At 38.7% G+C, this 18,089-nt stretch overlaps 2 protein-coding genes across 2 annotated transcripts; one reads left to right on the top strand and one right to left on the bottom strand.

Moving 5' to 3' along the window:
* Positions 1-1,341: 1,341 nt before the first annotated feature.
* Positions 1,342-6,930, top strand: LOC107086149 (piggyBac transposable element-derived protein 2-like). The gene is made up of 4 exons (XM_015376923.1): positions 1,342-1,600; positions 1,997-2,409; positions 4,018-4,094; positions 5,066-6,930. The coding sequence occupies exons 1-4, from the start codon at positions 1,584-1,586 to the stop codon at positions 6,809-6,811; spliced, it is 2,253 nt and encodes a 750-aa protein (XP_015232409.1). The 5' UTR covers positions 1,342-1,583; the 3' UTR covers positions 6,812-6,930.
* A 1,101-nt stretch (positions 6,931-8,031) lies between these two features.
* zbtb12 (zinc finger and BTB domain containing 12) lies at positions 8,032-16,410 on the bottom strand. The gene is made up of 5 exons (XM_015376970.1): positions 16,102-16,410; positions 13,285-13,512; positions 12,996-13,190; positions 12,590-12,814; positions 8,032-10,418 (listed from the first exon to the last, which is right to left on the bottom strand). The coding sequence occupies exons 2-5, from the start codon at positions 13,486-13,488 to the stop codon at positions 9,318-9,320; spliced, it is 1,725 nt and encodes a 574-aa protein (XP_015232456.1). The 5' UTR covers positions 13,489-13,512; positions 16,102-16,410; the 3' UTR covers positions 8,032-9,317.
* Between the last annotated feature and the right edge of the window lie 1,679 nt (positions 16,411-18,089).

Below are 18,089 nucleotides of genomic sequence, written 5' to 3'. Positions count from 1 at the left end.
AAGCCTACAGAGTACCATTTGAGAGAAATTCTGAGAGGGTAAAAGAGCTACGATATCAATATGTACAAGTAAGTAATACGTAATGTCCAGAGATTATACAGCACTATTGAGTTACTGTACATCTTTACTGTGTTGAATGTAATGCAGCACATGTATACAGAGTCATGAAGCCTGGAATGCTATGTCATTTACGTAATATCAAAAATGAACCTTTTTTCATTTCTATAGAGAATGTTTCAACTGGATTCCATGGAGAAGCCTCATGAGTGCATCTTCTTGGATGAAGCTGGCTTCAATCTCACCAAGAGGAGAAGGAGAGGCCGCAACATTATTGGTCAACGACCCATTGTAGAGTTGCCAGGGCAGCGTGATGGCAACGTGACCATATGTGCTGCATTCAGCAGCTATGGGGTTATTCACCGCCATGTGACTTTAGGACCTTACAACACTGCCCATCTTATAACATTTCTGTATGCACTACAGGAAGCATTACTGAGACGTGAAGAGAGGGGTGATGAGCAGGCAGAGCATCCCATGTACGTGGTAATCTGGGACAATGTGAACTTTCACCGTGGTCCTAGAATACGTGAGTGGTTTGAATATAACCCATGTTTTATAAATGTGTGCCTCCCACTATACTCGCCCTTCCTTAATCCCATTGAAGATTTTTTTTTTCTACATGGAAGTGGAAGGTCTATGACAGAACACCTTATGCACAGGAAAATCTCCTTCAGTCAATGGATGCAGCATGTGACAACATTGGAGTGGAATCGATTCAAGGTTGGATTCGTCATGCTAAAGGATTCTTTCCCCGTTGTTTAGCAAGGGAGAGGATTGCCTGTGACGTTGATGAGGTCCTGTGGCCTAACCATGCCCAGAGGCATGATGCTGAGGCAGAATGATTCCAAGACATTGCTATCGATCTGCTGCATATTTTGTTTGTGACTTTATTTGTGTGCAGGATTGTGCAAGTACTTCATAATAAATACATTTTTTCCCCTGCTCTGCTTTGAGTGCACTGTTTTGCATGTATCTCTGTAGTGTGTAATGACTGCTGCGTAGTGTTTATGCATTAGCTGGATGTGTGTGATATCTGAAAACAGTGTTTGGTTTTGGGTAAAGATAACATAGTTCTGAAGCAATTGTTTGATATAGCAAGACAAGTCAAAGGTTTTGACAGTGTAGCTTAAGTTTGGTGATTTGTGTTTAAGGTTTTGGGAAAGAGAAATTTTCCAAAAATGTGTTTCGAATTCTACTCCATACCGGATGGTGGCGGTAACGTGCGACTCACGTTCTTTTTATTTTTGTTTTGCCAAGCTCCAATTAACACCAGAAGAAGAAGACGGACATTTCGTTTCCGGGTTAAGATTTTCTCTCAGACTTTTGTATCTGAACAAGAGAAAACAATCCTGCAGCGTTAACCATAACATTTGTTTTTTCATTCTAAGAAAATAAGTCATTTATGGACTCATCTAGCCTCAAGGGGAAATATATGTCTTTACTTTTGCGTTGGATAAATTAAAAGCAATGATCAGCTAACTCCTTAATGATGCTCAGCGGGATTTTACCCGACAAACCAACCCATGCTCACACCGAAAAGGTATGAAACACCGCCATGAGTTCCAGCATGTAGGAGCAAGTTCTGCTGCTGGTTACCCTGCCCCCATACTGTCTCAGTATTGTTGTTATTCTCTCACAGCTGCTCCCCCCATGGAAGCATCAAAGTATTGTTTATGACTTTATCATAAAATCAGCTTTACCACATTTTGATTCCAGATATCTTGAATCATTCTTTATTAACTAGGGATATCTGCATTTATATATAGACTAGACAATATTTCAATATCTCTAATTAAATTGTGACTACATTTCTGGACTGAGATCTCTGTTTCTTTGCGTTTCCTACAGCCACCGTGCCCGGTCCGAATGCACCATTAGACCTACAATAATACGTTTTTTTTTTTGTTTTTTTTTGTTTTTTTGTATACCTTTCTAGAACTGGTGTGTTGAAAATGGAGGAGCCTCTAGCTCACCAGCAGCTCTGCAAACAAGAGAATAACTTCTGTTTGGACCAGATGAAAGCAGAGCCCCTGCAGATTAAAGAAGAGCAGGAGGAGTTTGAACTTTCACTACTTAAAGAGCAGCAGGAGGAGTTTGAACCTTCTCAAGTAAAAAAGGAGGAAGAAGAAGAAGAAGCCCATGTTAGTCGGGATAAAGACAATATTTTGCTTAAGTGGAATACTTATAGCTTTGAGGTTTCACCTGTTAATGAAGAAAAATACCACCTTGAACCTGAACCAGATGGAGACCAACTGGATCCTCAGGAGGCTGCTGGAGCTGAGAACCAGGATGGGGAAGGAAACCATCAAGAAGACACAGGATTGAGGTCCGATAAAGAGCTAGAACAAAGTAAGACATGATTTTGGTTGCAAGAGCAGACAGGAGAAAAAACAAAGATGAGGTATAATAATATAACAATATAACAGATGTTGAAAATGTGCCATTTAAAAAAGTCACATTTGATTTGAAATTTCATGAGTTATTGAGATAATCCATTGAGACTTTGTTCAATCATTTTATTTAACCTTCTACATGTTCTTTCAAACTCACATTTCCACTAATATTGACTGAAGCACCTTTCAAACGTTCCTCAGATTAGAGGGTTGTTACTGCCAACTAGTGACTGCAATGTGAACTACACTATGTTCACCAAAGGTAATTGTCTAGTGGATTATTCTAATTTATGTTACTGAATTTAGCAAATTGTCACACTACAAAAGGAAGTTGCGTTCAGAAAAAAATGCCCCTTTGTTTATATTCTGCCAGGGGTTTCGTTTTTTACAACATAAAGAGGATAGTTAGGCTGCTAGTGAGAAATATTGTATAAAAGTGTAACTTTGCATCCCTGTAGATACACTTTAATTAGATTAAACTATTCACAGTTGGAGTCAAATAACTACAAAACAGTTTTTAAAATCCATGACTTTTTTTTCATATCAATAACATCAGATCAGACGAAACTTTTTTTATGTCTGTTGACTGGTTGCTCTTCTACTTGTTTAGAGCCTGAGTAAAGGAAATGGAGAGGGGTTAGATCATTAAAAGCATATTCTTCTGCCCACTCCTTATCAGATGAGAAGTGGATAAAATAACTGCGGGTTTTTACATTTTTTATTATTTGTATTTTGTATTAAGTTGTCCCTCTAGATGAAAATATTGTGTGTTTTGTTTAACTGTCCTTAAAAAAAGGAACATCTTTATAGAAAATGACCTTCCTCAGATTCAGAGGTTTAGCTTCACTGTGAATGAGATGATGAGGTTGTAGAGTTGAGTGAGTTGAATGAAGGCCTGAATGATTTGGCAAAAAATCTTAACTTTTATTTTTTTCAAGTAATATTGCAATTTTTTTTTAATCTTCCTTTGCACTACCACAAGCTTTTATAATTTTCTAAACTAGACTTTCCCTTTTTCAAAGCTTACTTTCAAGGAGTCTATGGTTGTAGGACTTTACTCTAACTTTGTGTGGAGAAATGCTTATATTCTAGTTGCATGCATGAGTCTGTGTGCTAGCTATAACTCTCTCTACCTTTCTGTGTGGACAAATCCACTTTAAGTCTTTTACTGACACTTAAAGGGCTGGAGAGATAAATTCCAGCAAACTGTTGAGAAAACCTTCTGAAATTATACACATTACATTTAAGCTAAGTTTAAAAAGTAAGCCTACCACATACTAAGAATGCAAATGTAAAATTCTAACTGTGAAGAAAGTAAAAAAAAAATAAAAAAAAAGATCTCATTCGTAATTATGGCATTAAGTAAAGAAGTTATTTTGTATTTATGACCACCTTAAAACAGGAGAACTTAAGCTTGGTTTTTATGTCAATGAAGGAACACAGAAAAGGTTGTTTCTATTATAAAGTTTGTGTAAAATTTCCCCTTTAATTTTGCCATTTTATGAGCTGGATGATATTTGTGCTATTGGTCACATTTTAATCAGCGGTTTTCTGTGTCGATTAGACGTGTTCTCCTCTGGCGAAGATCATCCCTCTTCATTCAGAAGACAAACATCTAAACATGGATGCAATGAGACGCAGGTGAGAAAATTCTCAAACTGTAAATTGCTTGAAATAAAAACATTGCCATCATGCAAATATATAAACCAGGAGTTATGTCTGGATACAAAGCTATGCAGAAAAGGAAATACAAATCTGTTGCTCTGTTAAAATATGTAAATATACAATACAATAAAAAGTTAAAGGTATAGTGGAGGATGTTCTTTTTCCGGGAGCATTATCAAAATAATTGTAATTGTTAATCATTCTGGTGATATGTTTATGTAAGGCCGTCCTACGTGCTCGTCCTGTTACCTATAATTTTCTGCTTATGTGCACTTTCAGCTGCATATCTGTGAGGAGCTACGTCATTGAAGCTCACTTTTCTAACTGCGGTTCTTTGAAAATGGCAGAGGGTCGTAAGAGAAAAAATGTCTACGAAGTGTATGAGAAGAAGAAGGGCCTCAGAAGAGTCAGATATATCCCAGAATGCTTTGTGCGAAGAGCTCTCCTCACAAAGTATTATGGGATTTTCTGTCACAGCGTCCCACTGCTGCCCATGGCTGTCGCTACCCGACAGCGGCGACTAATAACTAATATGGCGCAGGCACCGTGCGGGGAGGTGGAGTTACGTGACCAATGGGGAGCAAAAAGTAGATCAACTGCACAAAGATCATCTGCCCGAACAGTCAATTAAACTATTTCAATATATAGTCCCCGCTCTGTATAGAGATTGAGGGATTTAAGCGGACGTTCGGACACAGTAAGCATGTATAAGCTATGAGAACAGCAACTTCTAAACAGAGCGTGCACAAGGAGAAATGTGCATGCTCTCGCATGCATTTATTAGGCGTTCCCTCTCAGGAGCGGGTACAGGGTTGTGCGTGTGCATTTTTTCTTTAAATGGGAGGGGTCTTTTAAAAAAATGTGTGAAAATCTTCCACTATACCTTTAAATGCAGATATGTACCCTTGATTTAAAAGTAGAAACTAATAGATTCATGTTTCCTGCAGGGCGATAGCCTTCGAATCAGAATCCCACCGGCTGAGAGCGATGACAGCTGTCTAAGTGACAGCGATGACAGTGATGAGGACAGCAGATTTAAACCAGGTTATGAAAGCAGTAGTGATGAAGACTCTGACAGCACCAGCACTGCCAGTGCAAGCTTTCACTCAGGATCCTCTAAAACAAGAAGTTGGCGAAGGTTAGCTTGGGAGACCGTGCAACCACTGAACTCAGCTAAAGACGTTCCAATCTGGGGAGGCTCTCTTCATGGTGCTGATGAAACCAGAGAGCCCATACAGTATTTCCGGGACTTTTTCGATGCCAATCTTTTGAATACCATCGTCCAACAAAGTAATCTTTACTTCACACAAGAAATCAAAAATAATCTCTACAGCGGCCTAAAGCTGGATCTAAATGAACTGGAGCAGTTCATCGGCACTCTAGTGTACATGAGTGTCGTAAATCTACCAGCGTCAAAAATGTACTGGGCCAGTGAATGTCGAGTAGAGCAGGTGGCTGATGTGATGAGCCGAGAGAGATGGAAAAAAATTAAAGAATTCATCCATTTCAATGATAATAGCAGAACGGCTGCAGGCAGTGGGGATGTTCTCTACAAGATTAGGCCTGTTATTGATTCACTTCTCCAAAAGTTTCACAGTCTGCCTCAAGATCAAAAGTTATCTGTTGCTCAGCATATATTGCCTTTTAAAGGTACGTCTGGTCTATTGCAGTATACCCCAAAAAGGTCACGCAAATGGGGATACAAAATCTTTGTACTGTGTGATACGAAGGGCCTGGTGCATTCTTTCCACGTATTTACTGGGAGAATAGACCCTGTACCAGGAGAACCAGACATCGGAGCAAGTGGAAACACTGCATTAAAGCTCACACAAGTTGTTCATCATTCTGTCAATCATCTTTTGTGTTTTGACAGCTGGTTTTCTTCCTTGGACTTGTTTTTAAATCTTGCAAACAAGGGGATACAAACCTTAGGGAGTGTGGAGGAAAGTAGCCTCCAAGGTTGCAGTTTCAGCTCCGACCTTGAGCTGAAGAAGAAGGGAATGGGGTCATTTGAAGAGAAAAGGGCTGCAGTTGACAATTTAGAAATTAGAGCAGTCAAATGGTTTGACTATAGAGGGGTGGTTGTTGCGAGCAGTTTTGCAAGTGCCCAGCCTGTGTCCAACATCCAAAAATGGGACAGAAAGTTGAAACAGAAGGTTGTTGTGGAATGCCCGAGCATCATCAGCCTATATAATGAGTTTACGGCTGGTGTTGATGCTCTCAATACACTGATTGCATCTCATCGCATCCGGATTAGGTCCAGAAAGTACTACCTAAGATTATTTTTTCATTTTGTCGACATGGTGATTGTAAACAGCTGGCTGTTATATCAGCGTGATTGCAAATCCTTAGATGTTCCAAGAAAGAAGCAGAAAGACTTTCTGGCTTTTAGAATTTCAATAGCACAAGCCCTCTGCATGCAAGGCAAGGATCTGTCTAGCAAGAAGAGGGGGTGGCCATTCCTGGATGTTGAAAGTGAGTTTGAAAGGAAGAAACGCAGAGGTCCCGCCAAGGCTATACCAGCCCAGAAAGTTCGTTCAGACGCTGTTGGCCACTGGCCCATGGTTGAAAGCGCAAGACAGCGCTGTAAACTTCCTAACTGTAGGGGGCAGACTGTGTTTAAATGTTCAAAGTGCAATGTGCATTTGTGCCTCAAGAAGAACAAGAACTGTTTTGGAGATTTTCACAAGTAATGCTGTTTTCTTCCAAACAAGGGGACACCGGTCCTAAACTGTGAAGCCAAATTACTTTCCTGTTTTTTTTTTGTTTTGTTTTTTAATGTAAAAATAAAACAGAAATGATTAAAAATGTTTGTTAAACTTCAAAGTTCTTCTCTGTAACAGCAGTGTAAATAAATCTATAGACACCTGGACCTTGTAAATTCATTTCTTCCTCTTTACCATAGGTGATCACTGACATTTATTTATCTCCAAATGAATATGCATCTCCCCCTGGGTGTAAACAAAAGTGGATATTGCGTTGTATTCATTTACCTGTTTCGCAGATATAATGCTGCTCTATCTAAGACTAAAGGTGTTTGGCTATTTACACTGGGCTTCCCAAATTAAAGAGGATTAACCACCTTATACATTTATTTCAGTTGGATTTCACTTAATATCCATTTAGGGGAGTGTTGGCCCAGTGGTTAGAGCAGTGCACTTGTGTTCTGAGAAAGTTGCAAGTAACCGGTTTTATCCCCTCTGCCTGCATTCTGGCTCCCTGAGCAAGACCCTTAACCCCAAGCTGCTCCCCGGGCGCTGCACAATGGCAGCCCACTGTTTCCCAAGGTGATGGGTCAGATGCAGAGGTCAATTTCTCCAATCGGAGATCAATAAAGTTCAATTATTATTATTTAACCTTTTTTCTTAAAAAGTAGTCTATATCATATTGCTACCAGGCATAGTTTTCAAAAACATCAACTACATCTGATTTTGAATGTTATGTTCAAATGTCTCTTTTTTATTATTTCTCAACTTGGCTTGAGAACATCGTTTCAGAATTAAATGTTGAAAATTCCTGATTTACACTAAAACCATCTTATTTTTCAGAGGAAAGTCCAACACTGGACAAGTTATTCATAGTGATGAGAAGTGATTTTGAATTTACCTTAATGAAGAAGTCTGGAAAAGTCAAGCTCACTTTCTTATCTAATCCAGATTACCCCTTCTCACAGCAAAAAATTTATCTAAGAACATTTTGTTCTTAAAATAAGTGAATTTTTTTCTTGAACTGACCAGATGGGACACTTTTCCAATGGAATAAAAATATTTAAAATATTTTATGTTCCAATAATTAGACATTAATACACATTAGATCTTAAAAAACTCAAAGAAATAAAGTATATTTTATAATGTAAATCTAAAAGTAAATGTCTCCCTATGTAAAAATAACCAAACTTAAACAGTTCAGGAGTGTTCTGAGTTTATTCTCAGTGTGGATCTCTTTGTTTCAAACTGATATTTCATGATTTTATTCAATCCTGTGTGCAGCAGCAGAGCAGTTTGAGAAGAGAATCACTGATATACCATTACAGTACAAATATTTACATTAAAAAAAACGACATTTTAATTACATGACACGTTACAAAATATCTCACTCAAACCCATTGGAGAAAATATTTGACAAGGATTTCAGAGATGTTCAACAGGTACTGGTATCCTCTTTGGTTTCAGGGAGTTTTAGGTAAAATTTACTGTTACAGTTTACTCAGAAGGAAAAACCGCTACTAGATACTGTTTGAACCAGCCAGAAAAACAAGAAAAACAAACTTAATATTGCTTGTTTACTGTTCATTTAGTTTTAAACCTTGACACACTGACAAAAGCAGTTTGGCAGTAAACATCTGAAGGCATTTTAGTAATTCTTAACACTTTCAGCATCGTCATCGTGGAGCCTTCCAGGATCGAACCAAGCTGAATGCAATGAGCCTGAAGGGCTTAGTGTCGCTTTGATCTTTTCCAAATTTTAAGCTAAAAACATTGAAACACAACCTTAATGTACTTTAGGGGAATTTTCTGTAGTAGACCAACACAAAGGTAGTGAAGAATTATATCAGGAAATTAGTTTTTCAATTAAACAACTGTACATCTAAAAGGACAGATTTTAATCAGTTTGCATTGTAGCTCAGGCTTCATTAGATTGGATGAAGAGAGTCTGATAGATATTTTTATTTTATGCTTTTGATGTAGATTTTCTAATGACAGTGGGCTGTTCGAACATGGTTTTCTGAAAGAATAGAAATGAACTTTACTGTTATTACACTGTCACAAGTACAAAGGAATGAAATGAACTCTGCATTTATCCCTTTGGGGAGCAATGGGCTGCTAATCTCAAATCGCAGCTGTCCGCTGTGATCTTCGGTCTAAAGGAAACCTTTTTACTTTTATATAGAACATTAACATGATGAAACTGTCTGATTTAATAACACACAATGGGGCCACATTTACTAATGACTTGACTTGTATTTGTGCTGGAATTTATTTAGGGGAATCGGAGTAAAGGAGGGGGGTGAATATAAATGCATGGTGCTTCATTCAGATTTATATTTGTAAAACTTTTGAAACCATGTATGACTTTTCTTTTTTACTTCCACTTCACAGCTGAACTCCACCTTGTGTTGGTCTGTCACACAAAATCCATCCAAGAAATGCTTAAAATTTGAGGCAAAATGTGGAAAAGTTGATATATTTGGGGGGGGGCTCATGACATTTGTTCAGAAACCAGGGATTTCTTATCGTCTTCCAGGCATTTCTGCTCTTCCTCTTGCTCTCGTCCTGCAGCTTCTCTTGCTCTCTCGCGTTCCTCCTGCTCGTGCAGGGAGTTCTGCCCCGTGGTTTTGCCGTGCTGCTCCTTCAGGTGGCGTCGTAAGGCAGGCTTGTGGGCGAAGCGGGCGTGGCAGTAGGCGCAGCGGTGTGGCCTCTCTCCGCTGTGGAGGTTCATGTGATCTATCAGCGTCGACTTCTGGGTGAACGTCTTGTAGCACAGGGGGCACTGGTGGGCTTTGGCGGCTCCCCGGTGCACGGCCATGTGTCGGGTGAGGTTGGTGGAGTGGTGGAAGTGTTTCCCGCAGCAGGGGCAGACGTACAGCAGGTGGGTGGAGCGGGAGTGGATGGCCAGGGAGTGAGCTGAGGGAAAAGTCAGGCCACAGTGCTCGCAAATTACAGGCCCAGTGACGCTGGAAGTGGAGCCCACCACAGCGACAGACTCATCCCCGCCCTCGTTTGTTCCCACAGCGTTCAACCCTGAACTCCCCTCACCAGCGCCAGACTCCTCCAGGGAGAACTGATTCATAGGGGAAACCTTTTCCCCATGGATACTGTTCAAACTGAAGTCAAACCGGGGAATATCAATTAAATAACTTCCTGCAGTCTTCAGCTCCTCTTGGCTAAAGTCCAGGCCGAACCCTCCTCCCAGTCCAGCAGTTGCGGCGTACCACAGATCCGGACGATGAGCTATATTTGGTGACCTCCTCTCGTGGGATGATGCCCACTTTCGCTTTTTTAACCCCCTTCCTCTGCCTCTCCCTCTGCCGCGCCCAATTTTGGGCTCGGACAGCTTCCGTCTGAAAGCGCTGATGCCTCTGAAACTCAGATCCTCCGCAGAGTCCAGGTCGCACTCGCTCCCGTCTCCTGCAATGAAAATCCTGTCCGTCTCTGGATAACGCAGATCCTGAGGAGCGTCCACAAAATCTGCTTTCTCCGCCTCCCCGTCTCTGTTCATCAGCTCATCCTCTGGGATGTAAACTCTGAACACATTGTAGTCCTCCGGCTTGCTCTCTTCCTCCTCGCCCAGCATGTTTACCTGAAAAAAAAAAGAAGAAAAATAATACAATTACAAATATGTTGTATGTTTTTGTTTTTTTACTTTTTCCTGCTGTGTCTTAGATTTCATTCTGGGATGTTTGTAATCCTCTCAATGAGTCAGAGATGTACTATAGGTCAAGATTCTATAGGCTGGCTCCTCCTTGGAAGGTTCACCACTGTTTTATGATCTCTCCATTAGTGAATAATGTGTCTAACTGGGCTTTGGTCAAACCCAGAACCTTGAGAGAGAATTAATAACTCATTCTATATGCCAGTTGCTTTGTTTCCCCATCAGCTGTTGAATTTCCTTTAATCATTGCTTGATGTGTTGCCTCTTATATGAAAAGTCAACAGATTAAAAAAACGTGTGACTATTACGCTGTTTGTTTGTTGTCAGCATGTACTGTTAATTTTTCATATGTTGATTATGCGTTGATTTCATTTATTTATGACCCAATCTGCTATCAGCCCAGCTTCAGCTACCTGTGTTACTTTTTACAATTCAACAGACTATGAAGGGTTTCTGTGTCTATTTCCTCTTTGCTTTTCCGTTTTTTCCATGAGGATAACTTGAATTGTTTTGCTCCGTCACTCCCTATTTATTTATTTTTTCTTAGTCTTTAGTATAATATGGCTAAATTAGAGCAGTGGTACTCACTAAATGCTGGTTTACAGACTGTAGAAATCGGTATTGGACAACAGTAAACTCTCACTCTTCAAAATTATTTTTAATTACAGATTTGTTCTGTAAGGGGCATGCTAGACCCTCCCGCAATCCTAATCCGAGTCCTACTCCCTAAGCATAATTTGGGGTGGATTTAGTCTTAACTTATAGGTCTGGGTATGCAATAAAGTTATTAAAGCAAATGTTGCCGTTTTCTTAAAGAGAGATATAACTCCAGATCATCAAAGCATCAAATCAAAGGCCTGCAGGCCAAATCCAGCCCACCACTGCGATTTATCCATCTCTCAACTGTAAAAAATGAAATATGAGTCTATTTTCTTCCCTTTTTTGAGCAGTTAACATAATTTGGAAAAGGAATAATATGATTTATGTTAAAGTGCAAAGCATCCCCATTACATGGGTCTGTATCCTACACCTATTTTAAACAATTAAGGCTTCTATTAATTCTAGAATGCACAAATGCAAATGTTAATTTTTTTTTATTTCAAGTAAAAAAAAAAACAAAGGCCATTGTTTGGTTAAAATGTCTAAACTTCCTTTGATATGTTGTTTTTTTTGGCAAGAGAGTAAACAAGCAAAGAACAGAATCAATCTGGATAAAAATAATGTGTAGATTTAGTTGAAAACTGTAATGTAAAAATGATTTCTGTAATTAGGGCTCCTTACAAAAAGAAATCAAAAAGAGCTTTATTACATGTTGAAATGTGGAAGGCAAACACATGAAACAATTACAGGTAGGCAGCATGTCAGAAGTCATGCGTTTTTGAAACCAGTGGATTCCCAGAATCTTGAGGTTATTGTGTTTCCTACTTCATGTAGTCAAACAGGTTCTGTTTGAGTAATTTCCTGACGCTACAGGTCTGGCAGAGATCAGGTCTTAGGGGGGGGATGGTGAAACTAAATTCAACTTTAGTGGTAAATCAGTTAAAATAAATAAACTACCTGCACGGGGGTTAATACTTCCCTAACAATAGGGTGATGACAGAGTCATTGTTAACCTGGCTCAGTGGCAGATGTTTGCTCTCACACAGGAAGGTGTGAATTAGTTTGAAACAATCTGAGCTTTAACATACTCAGCTTTATGTTTTTGAAAGTGGAAAATTGTCACAATCTTCTGATTAGAAATGAGTTTCTCTTTTTTTTAAAGCCCTTCATATGTAGGGAAACATATTTCCAACCACAAAAACTGAAGGTTTTTTTTTTTTTTTTGCTCACCTGTTAACAAACAGGTTAATATGATTTCTATCTTTATATCTATTAAATATTTGCATGGATTTAAATCCTAGTTTTATAGGAAAAATGCAGGAATAAAACCTTTTACAGCAGTAAGTATGCTTTAAAATCTACTGTAGACATTAAACATGTGACACCGAGCAGTAGGCTACATGTTAATTTTTACAGAAACTTTTCCGTTAAAAATTAGTTTTGCTACCTACTGAATCTCATTTTAACTGGTATGGTTGAAAAAAAACAAAAAAAATCACCTTCATTTCAGGCTCATCCTGCAGTGGGCTGTCACTGTTACGTTGAGTGCTGTCCTGAGCAGATGTTTCGCTGTTTTCTTCCTCCAGTGTGATTACTGCAGGGCTGTGCTGCTCCATGGGGGAGGGTCGGGTGGTCAGAGGTGATGCAACAGAGTGAATATTGGCACTGAGAATAACCGGTCGGGCCTGACCTTCTTCTTCCTCCTCTTCTTCTTCTTCAGGCACCTAAAAACAGAAAGGGGAAATATACAGTTTTAAGTTTTCAGAATTTTTTGAATTCTTCAAGAATATAAAGAAACAATGTTCAAAGAATTCAAAACAACAACATTGAATTAGAAAGAGTGGTACATGACAAATTAAGATCATAGGAAAAAAAACTACATGTGACTTTGAAAAACTGACTGACTTTAAGAGGACTGTGGCTCTTTAGCTGCACATATTTCTCCAGCGCTCCCCTGCAGCGCTCCACGATATGCTCCATCTGGAAGTAGCTAGCAGCAGTCAGGTAGTTGACAATCTCCTCAGGGCTGAACTGCAGCATGCCAGTATAGCAAGACTGTAGCAAATCACACACAACCGAGGAGCTGTACAGCATTGACACCTGGACAGAGCGTTTTCAAAGCATTTAGTTTCTCATTGAAGAAGAGTGGTTAGAAACACTTTTGCAAAACGGTTTGTGTTTTATTTTCAGCCACCTGAAGCCTGGAGGAGGGGTTGAGAAGAAACTGATCTCTCAGGAAGGGCGAGCAGGCAGCCAGGACCACCTTATGACCTTTGAAGGTCTGGTTGTTGCTGGCCACGATGGTGATGTCGCAGAAATGTTGGCGGAACCTCAGTGAGTTCATGTGCCTCAGTGTCATGTCCCCGTGTCCCGGTAAACGGAAACATACCGTCTCCATGTTGTCGGAGCAACACTTCAGAGTCTAAGGAATCAAATCAGGGGAATTAAAGCAGACAGAAGCTGGTTAAACAGAAATAAATAAACCAAACTCAGTTATATGTCAAATTTAGGCCTTTTTTTTTTTTACCTCTTCCCCTGCCCAAAAGAAATACATTATACATAACAAATGTCAGGATTTATTTTTTACATTTGAACTCACTTTTACAAAACTAAGATTTCTGTAATAGTCAGACAGTGAAAATAAAACCTGTAAAAATTCCCAACAGTAAAAAAGATAAATGGATGGATATAGTAGAAGATGGATGGAGACATGTTTTAGATAACAGGAGACAAAATAAAATACAAGAAGTTTAACTTTTGTTTCTGAATATTTCTTAGAATAATCTGACATCAGTGTGGCTTTTTTTGGAGGGAAGATGCAAGACAACTTGTGGTTTTATTTATCATTTTTGGGTCAACTGTGTTTTTTGTTTTTGCCTGGTAAATCTCCCACAGATGCCCTGTTGGCCCAGTTCCTTACTACAGAACCATCAACATTGACCTTAACTCAGTACAACGAGGCCTGCAGTGATTTAGATGGTCTTTTTAACTCTTGGGTGAGTTATCAATTTGCCTTGGAGTCATTTTGGAAAGCCAGACATTCCTGGGAAGGTTAAATGTTCCATGCTTTCTTAATTTGTGGAAAATGGCTCACTGTGGTTTGCTGCAGCCGGACAGCCTTAGAATTGGCTGCTTCTCATCTGTTAGAAATTTGTTTGGATCAGGGCTGTGCTGCTGCTTTAAGAGTTGTTTTAACCTACTTGGGATACAATTAAACAAGGCAAGTTTTTCTGATTTATTTGGAATACATTTTGTATAAAATAACTGAAACTACCCCAAAGAACCATGTAGTTCTGTTATTTTAGACTTTATTGGAAATTTACTTTCATTGCATCATTTTAGATTATGTGGATCTAGCATGTCCCAAATTGTCTAATGGTCAGGATTAAAGGCTCTCACTGCTGTGGCCCAGGGTTGATTCCCGGTCAGGGAAGTTGTGGGGAGTGGTGGCCCGGTTAATACATTGCGCTTGGATCCCAGATGTTCTGAGTTCAAGCCCCACTCCCACAGACTGCCACTGTGGGTCCCTGAGCAAGACCGTTAACCCCGCACTGCTCCCCAGGCGCTGCACAATGGCAGCCTGCTGCTCTCCAAGAGGATGGGTCAAATGCAGAGAGGAAACTTCATTGCTTTGTACTTGTGACAATAAAGTTGCTTCTACCTCTTCAAAATATTTATCATCTGCCTAATTTTTAAACACATTTTATGACTGCCTTTTTTGGGGGGTAATGCTGCTATTTTAAAACCTGCCTCCCAGAGAGTTTGTGTTTCATTAGGACCTTCTAATTACCATTCCACCCTTTTTAGTTTTTTCCATTTTGTCGATCAACAAATGGATCTTATCAGTAAAGAGCCATACCTCTTTTCTGATAAGGGGGGTATTTGGTATCTGCCAGCTGATTAGATTTCATTTCACTTTGGAATTTATAAATACAAAAATTTGATTAATGACTTAACAAATGGACTATCACAGCTTATTTGATGTTAATCGAGGAGAAAATATTTAGATCCACTAAACCAAATTAGTAATAAAGAATTCAAAAACACACGGCAAACAAAACTATAAACAATGATGAACACATTTTAGGGGAAGGTGTTATTCACAACTAAATTTGATAAAACATGTGATTTAAGGATTTTTTAAGATAATGGTTCAGGTACATGTAAGTGAAATGAAAGCAGTAGAAGAAATCGTAACACCCCCCTCCTTAAAATTAAGATTAACTTTTACACTTTTACCTCTGCTAGTGTCTCAAATTGGTATTCAATTTAAATCAGTGCTTTACTTATTTGTAGTAGTGGAGAAAGACAGTCGTTTCACTTATTTTTTTGAGAATACATGTGTATTTTTTTCACTACAAAAATCATACTATTTTCTGATAATCCTGAAAGGTGCTTCTAGTGTATCACAATTTGCTAAGATCAGAAAAAAAAATATTTCATGGAAACATTTAAACCAGACAATATTTTTTAAAAAACTCTATAGACACTCTATAGAAAACCTGCAAAACACACACACACGCTCACACACACACACACACACACACATATGTATAATATATATACTTGTGTGTGTTTTCTCTCTATTCAGACCTAAGAATGATCTGTTCAGCTAAGACTATATCAAAAGGAAGCATAATTATATGTAATAAACACATATTACTCCATAAAATAAGCTGAAGAGCCATAAGGGTGGATAATGACATCCTGTCTCTGCTGAGTTCCTCTGAAATCACCAGGTTAGCTACCATTAATGTTTGGCGTATGCTAAAGAACACTTAAAACCTATAAAACCTACATTAGATCAATTATCCTAAGTAACATAATATATAGACCTAAATAATGATTACATTTAAACTTAAATATTGTGCGTTTTAACTCCTTTGTTTTAGCAAAGCTAGCTAAACCACTCGAGTGTTAGCCACGTCTAGCTATCAAAGTTATCTACTGAAAACTAAACACGAAACCAAAAAACTGACACGGTTAAAGTTATAACTTTACTGGTACCCACCTTTGTGTCTTTTCTTCTCTAATGAACCAGCCGTTATTGGTCTTCTTCAACGGGATGGACGGTAGGAGACACTTGCTGACCAGCTAGATTTGCACATTTCAAAGCTACAAGGGGGAGAAAAGATGCTTCCACCTCGATTTCTCTTCACTTTTCGGCCTTTTTCTCGCAGGAAGTATCCTCTTGTGTCCGAGAATAACAAACGACCGGTGTTTCGTTGCTAAAACTGACTTTGAATCTGTTTCCGAGCGACGCCTCCTCCGTGGCGAGGCCGTAAATGAAGAGCACGCCTGCTGATTTCTGATCAGCGATTTTAAAATCAATGGACACTGAGAGAAAAACGGGGCGGGGACGCGAGCCTGCAGGCGTGATGACGTACACATAGATATAGACCGACTAGATGCCGCATGAGTGGCATCTAGTCGGAGTGGCATTGAAAGATGGGGTAATTTTTTGAAATTGACATTAATGTATGAAAAATTTGGCCAAAAGAATTAAATTGTTATTACCATAGTTTGATTCTATATCTCACATTAAAAAAAATTTATTATATCAAAATTCAAAGGCGGTAAAGAAGTCTTCCGTAAGATCCAATTTTGAAAATCCTTCCAAAAAATATTTATGATATTGCACTGAAAAAAATAGATGTTATGCTGTTTCAATATCTGAATCACAGAATACACAAGAGTTGGTAGTAATGTTAAATTTTCTATGTAAGATACCATCACAGGGGTAAATGTCGTACATAATTTTGAAATGGATTTCATTTACTTTCTGTGGAAGAGGAAATGAAAGATACCTGGTTCTAATTTTCTTTAAAGAGGTATCATCATACTTTTTGAACAAATGTTTTCTTCTTAAGGTTGATGGAAAAAATATTGATGTCAAGGTGGTTCTTATAAATCTATTAGTACATTTTTTGTCAATAAAATCAAAACCGTTTATATATAAAGATGATTCTTTTAGAGCAATTGTTGAATATGTTATTGTGCCTTTAATTAGTAACACCATAGCAAGGGGGGCAGACGTGAACGTTGTGAGAGGTTTAGAAAAGAAGGGACAACGCTGTACAAGAATGTTTGTTCCCATGTTTAGGTCTCTGTGATGGCTGTAAGAAAATATATATGGAGGTTCAGCGGTGTTTCTTCCATCCTCACTGTCTTGATCAAATTTTTGCCACCTTTTAAGAGTAGTAATTGTCGAGTAATTATTAGTTTAGTTTAGCTGTTTATTTTCAGACAATGCCTCTTAATCCCATTTAGTTTAAATTCCCAATTCTTAAAACATGCTTTTTTTCAAATGCCAACTTTAGCTACCTCTTTCAGCATGGGGCATCATTTGTTGCTTTTTTTTAATTTATTTTTTAGATCCTTTAGCCTACTTCATGTTGCTAGTCGGGTTCTTAATCCCAATGGATTTAGTAGATTATAGCTCCCTTATACATTTTCAAAAGCCATGTTTCTATCTCTTGCAGCATCGGGCATCATGTGTTGCATTTTGAGATCTTTTATCCTACTTCATGTTGCTAGTCAGGTTCTTAATCCCAATGGATTTAGTAGATTATAGCTCCCTTATACATTTTCAAAAGCCATGTTTCTATGTCTTACAGCATCGGGCATCATGTGTTGCTTTTTGAGATCTTTTATCCTACTTCATGTTGTTAGACAGGTTCTTTTTAAAGTAATTCAAGGCCTTGCCGCTTCCTTTTGCTCACACTAACTGTAGGGTGCACAGTTTAAATTCCTTATATAATGGTTTATAAGTGATCCATACTCGTTTTACCTGAAAGCTGAGCCTCAGTATTCATGAAACATATTATGTTGTTAAAGAATATACCCACTGTCTGGTGTAAGGTCAGCGTTACTACAACTGTTTCTCCCTTCTTCCTCCCTTTCATGATACCCTGACTTTATACATAATCTCCAGCCTAGTTTTGCTAACTTAGGTCTCAGAGAGTGATTAAAACATTTGGTGGCCTTTTTTCAAGAGGA

This window comes from Cyprinodon variegatus, unplaced genomic scaffold, assembly GCF_000732505.1.
Source record: "Cyprinodon variegatus isolate N-32 unplaced genomic scaffold, C_variegatus-1.0 Scaffold144, whole genome shotgun sequence".
Lineage (NCBI taxonomy): Eukaryota > Metazoa > Chordata > Actinopteri > Cyprinodontiformes > Cyprinodontidae > Cyprinodon > Cyprinodon variegatus.
Note: the sequence above shows the minus strand (reverse complement) of the source record. Positions and strands in the feature narration are given on the sequence as shown.

What these genes read in the sequence shown, in the direction of transcription:
- LOC107086149 (XM_015376923.1), top strand. An exon ending in CGATAAAGAGCTAGAACAAA is followed by an intron (nt 2,410 to 4,017) that starts GTAAGACATGAT and finishes TGTGTCGATTAG; the next exon opens with ACGTGTTCTCCTCTGGCGAA. An exon ending in ATGGATGCAATGAGACGCAG is followed by an intron (nt 4,095 to 5,065) that starts GTGAGAAAATTC and finishes TGTTTCCTGCAG; the next exon opens with GGCGATAGCCTTCGAATCAG.
- zbtb12 (XM_015376970.1), bottom strand. Translation starts at nt 13,488, where the DNA reads ATGGAGACGGTATGTTTCCGTTTACCGGGACACGGGGACATGACACTG. An exon ending in ACCCCTCCTCCAGGCTTCAG is followed by an intron (nt 13,191 to 13,284) that starts GTGGCTGAAAAT and finishes CGCTCTGTCCAG; the next exon opens with GTGTCAATGCTGTACAGCTC. An exon ending in AGGATGAGCCTGAAATGAAG is followed by an intron (nt 10,419 to 12,589) that starts GTGATTTTTTTT and finishes TTTTTTTTTCAG; the next exon opens with GTAAACATGCTGGGCGAGGA.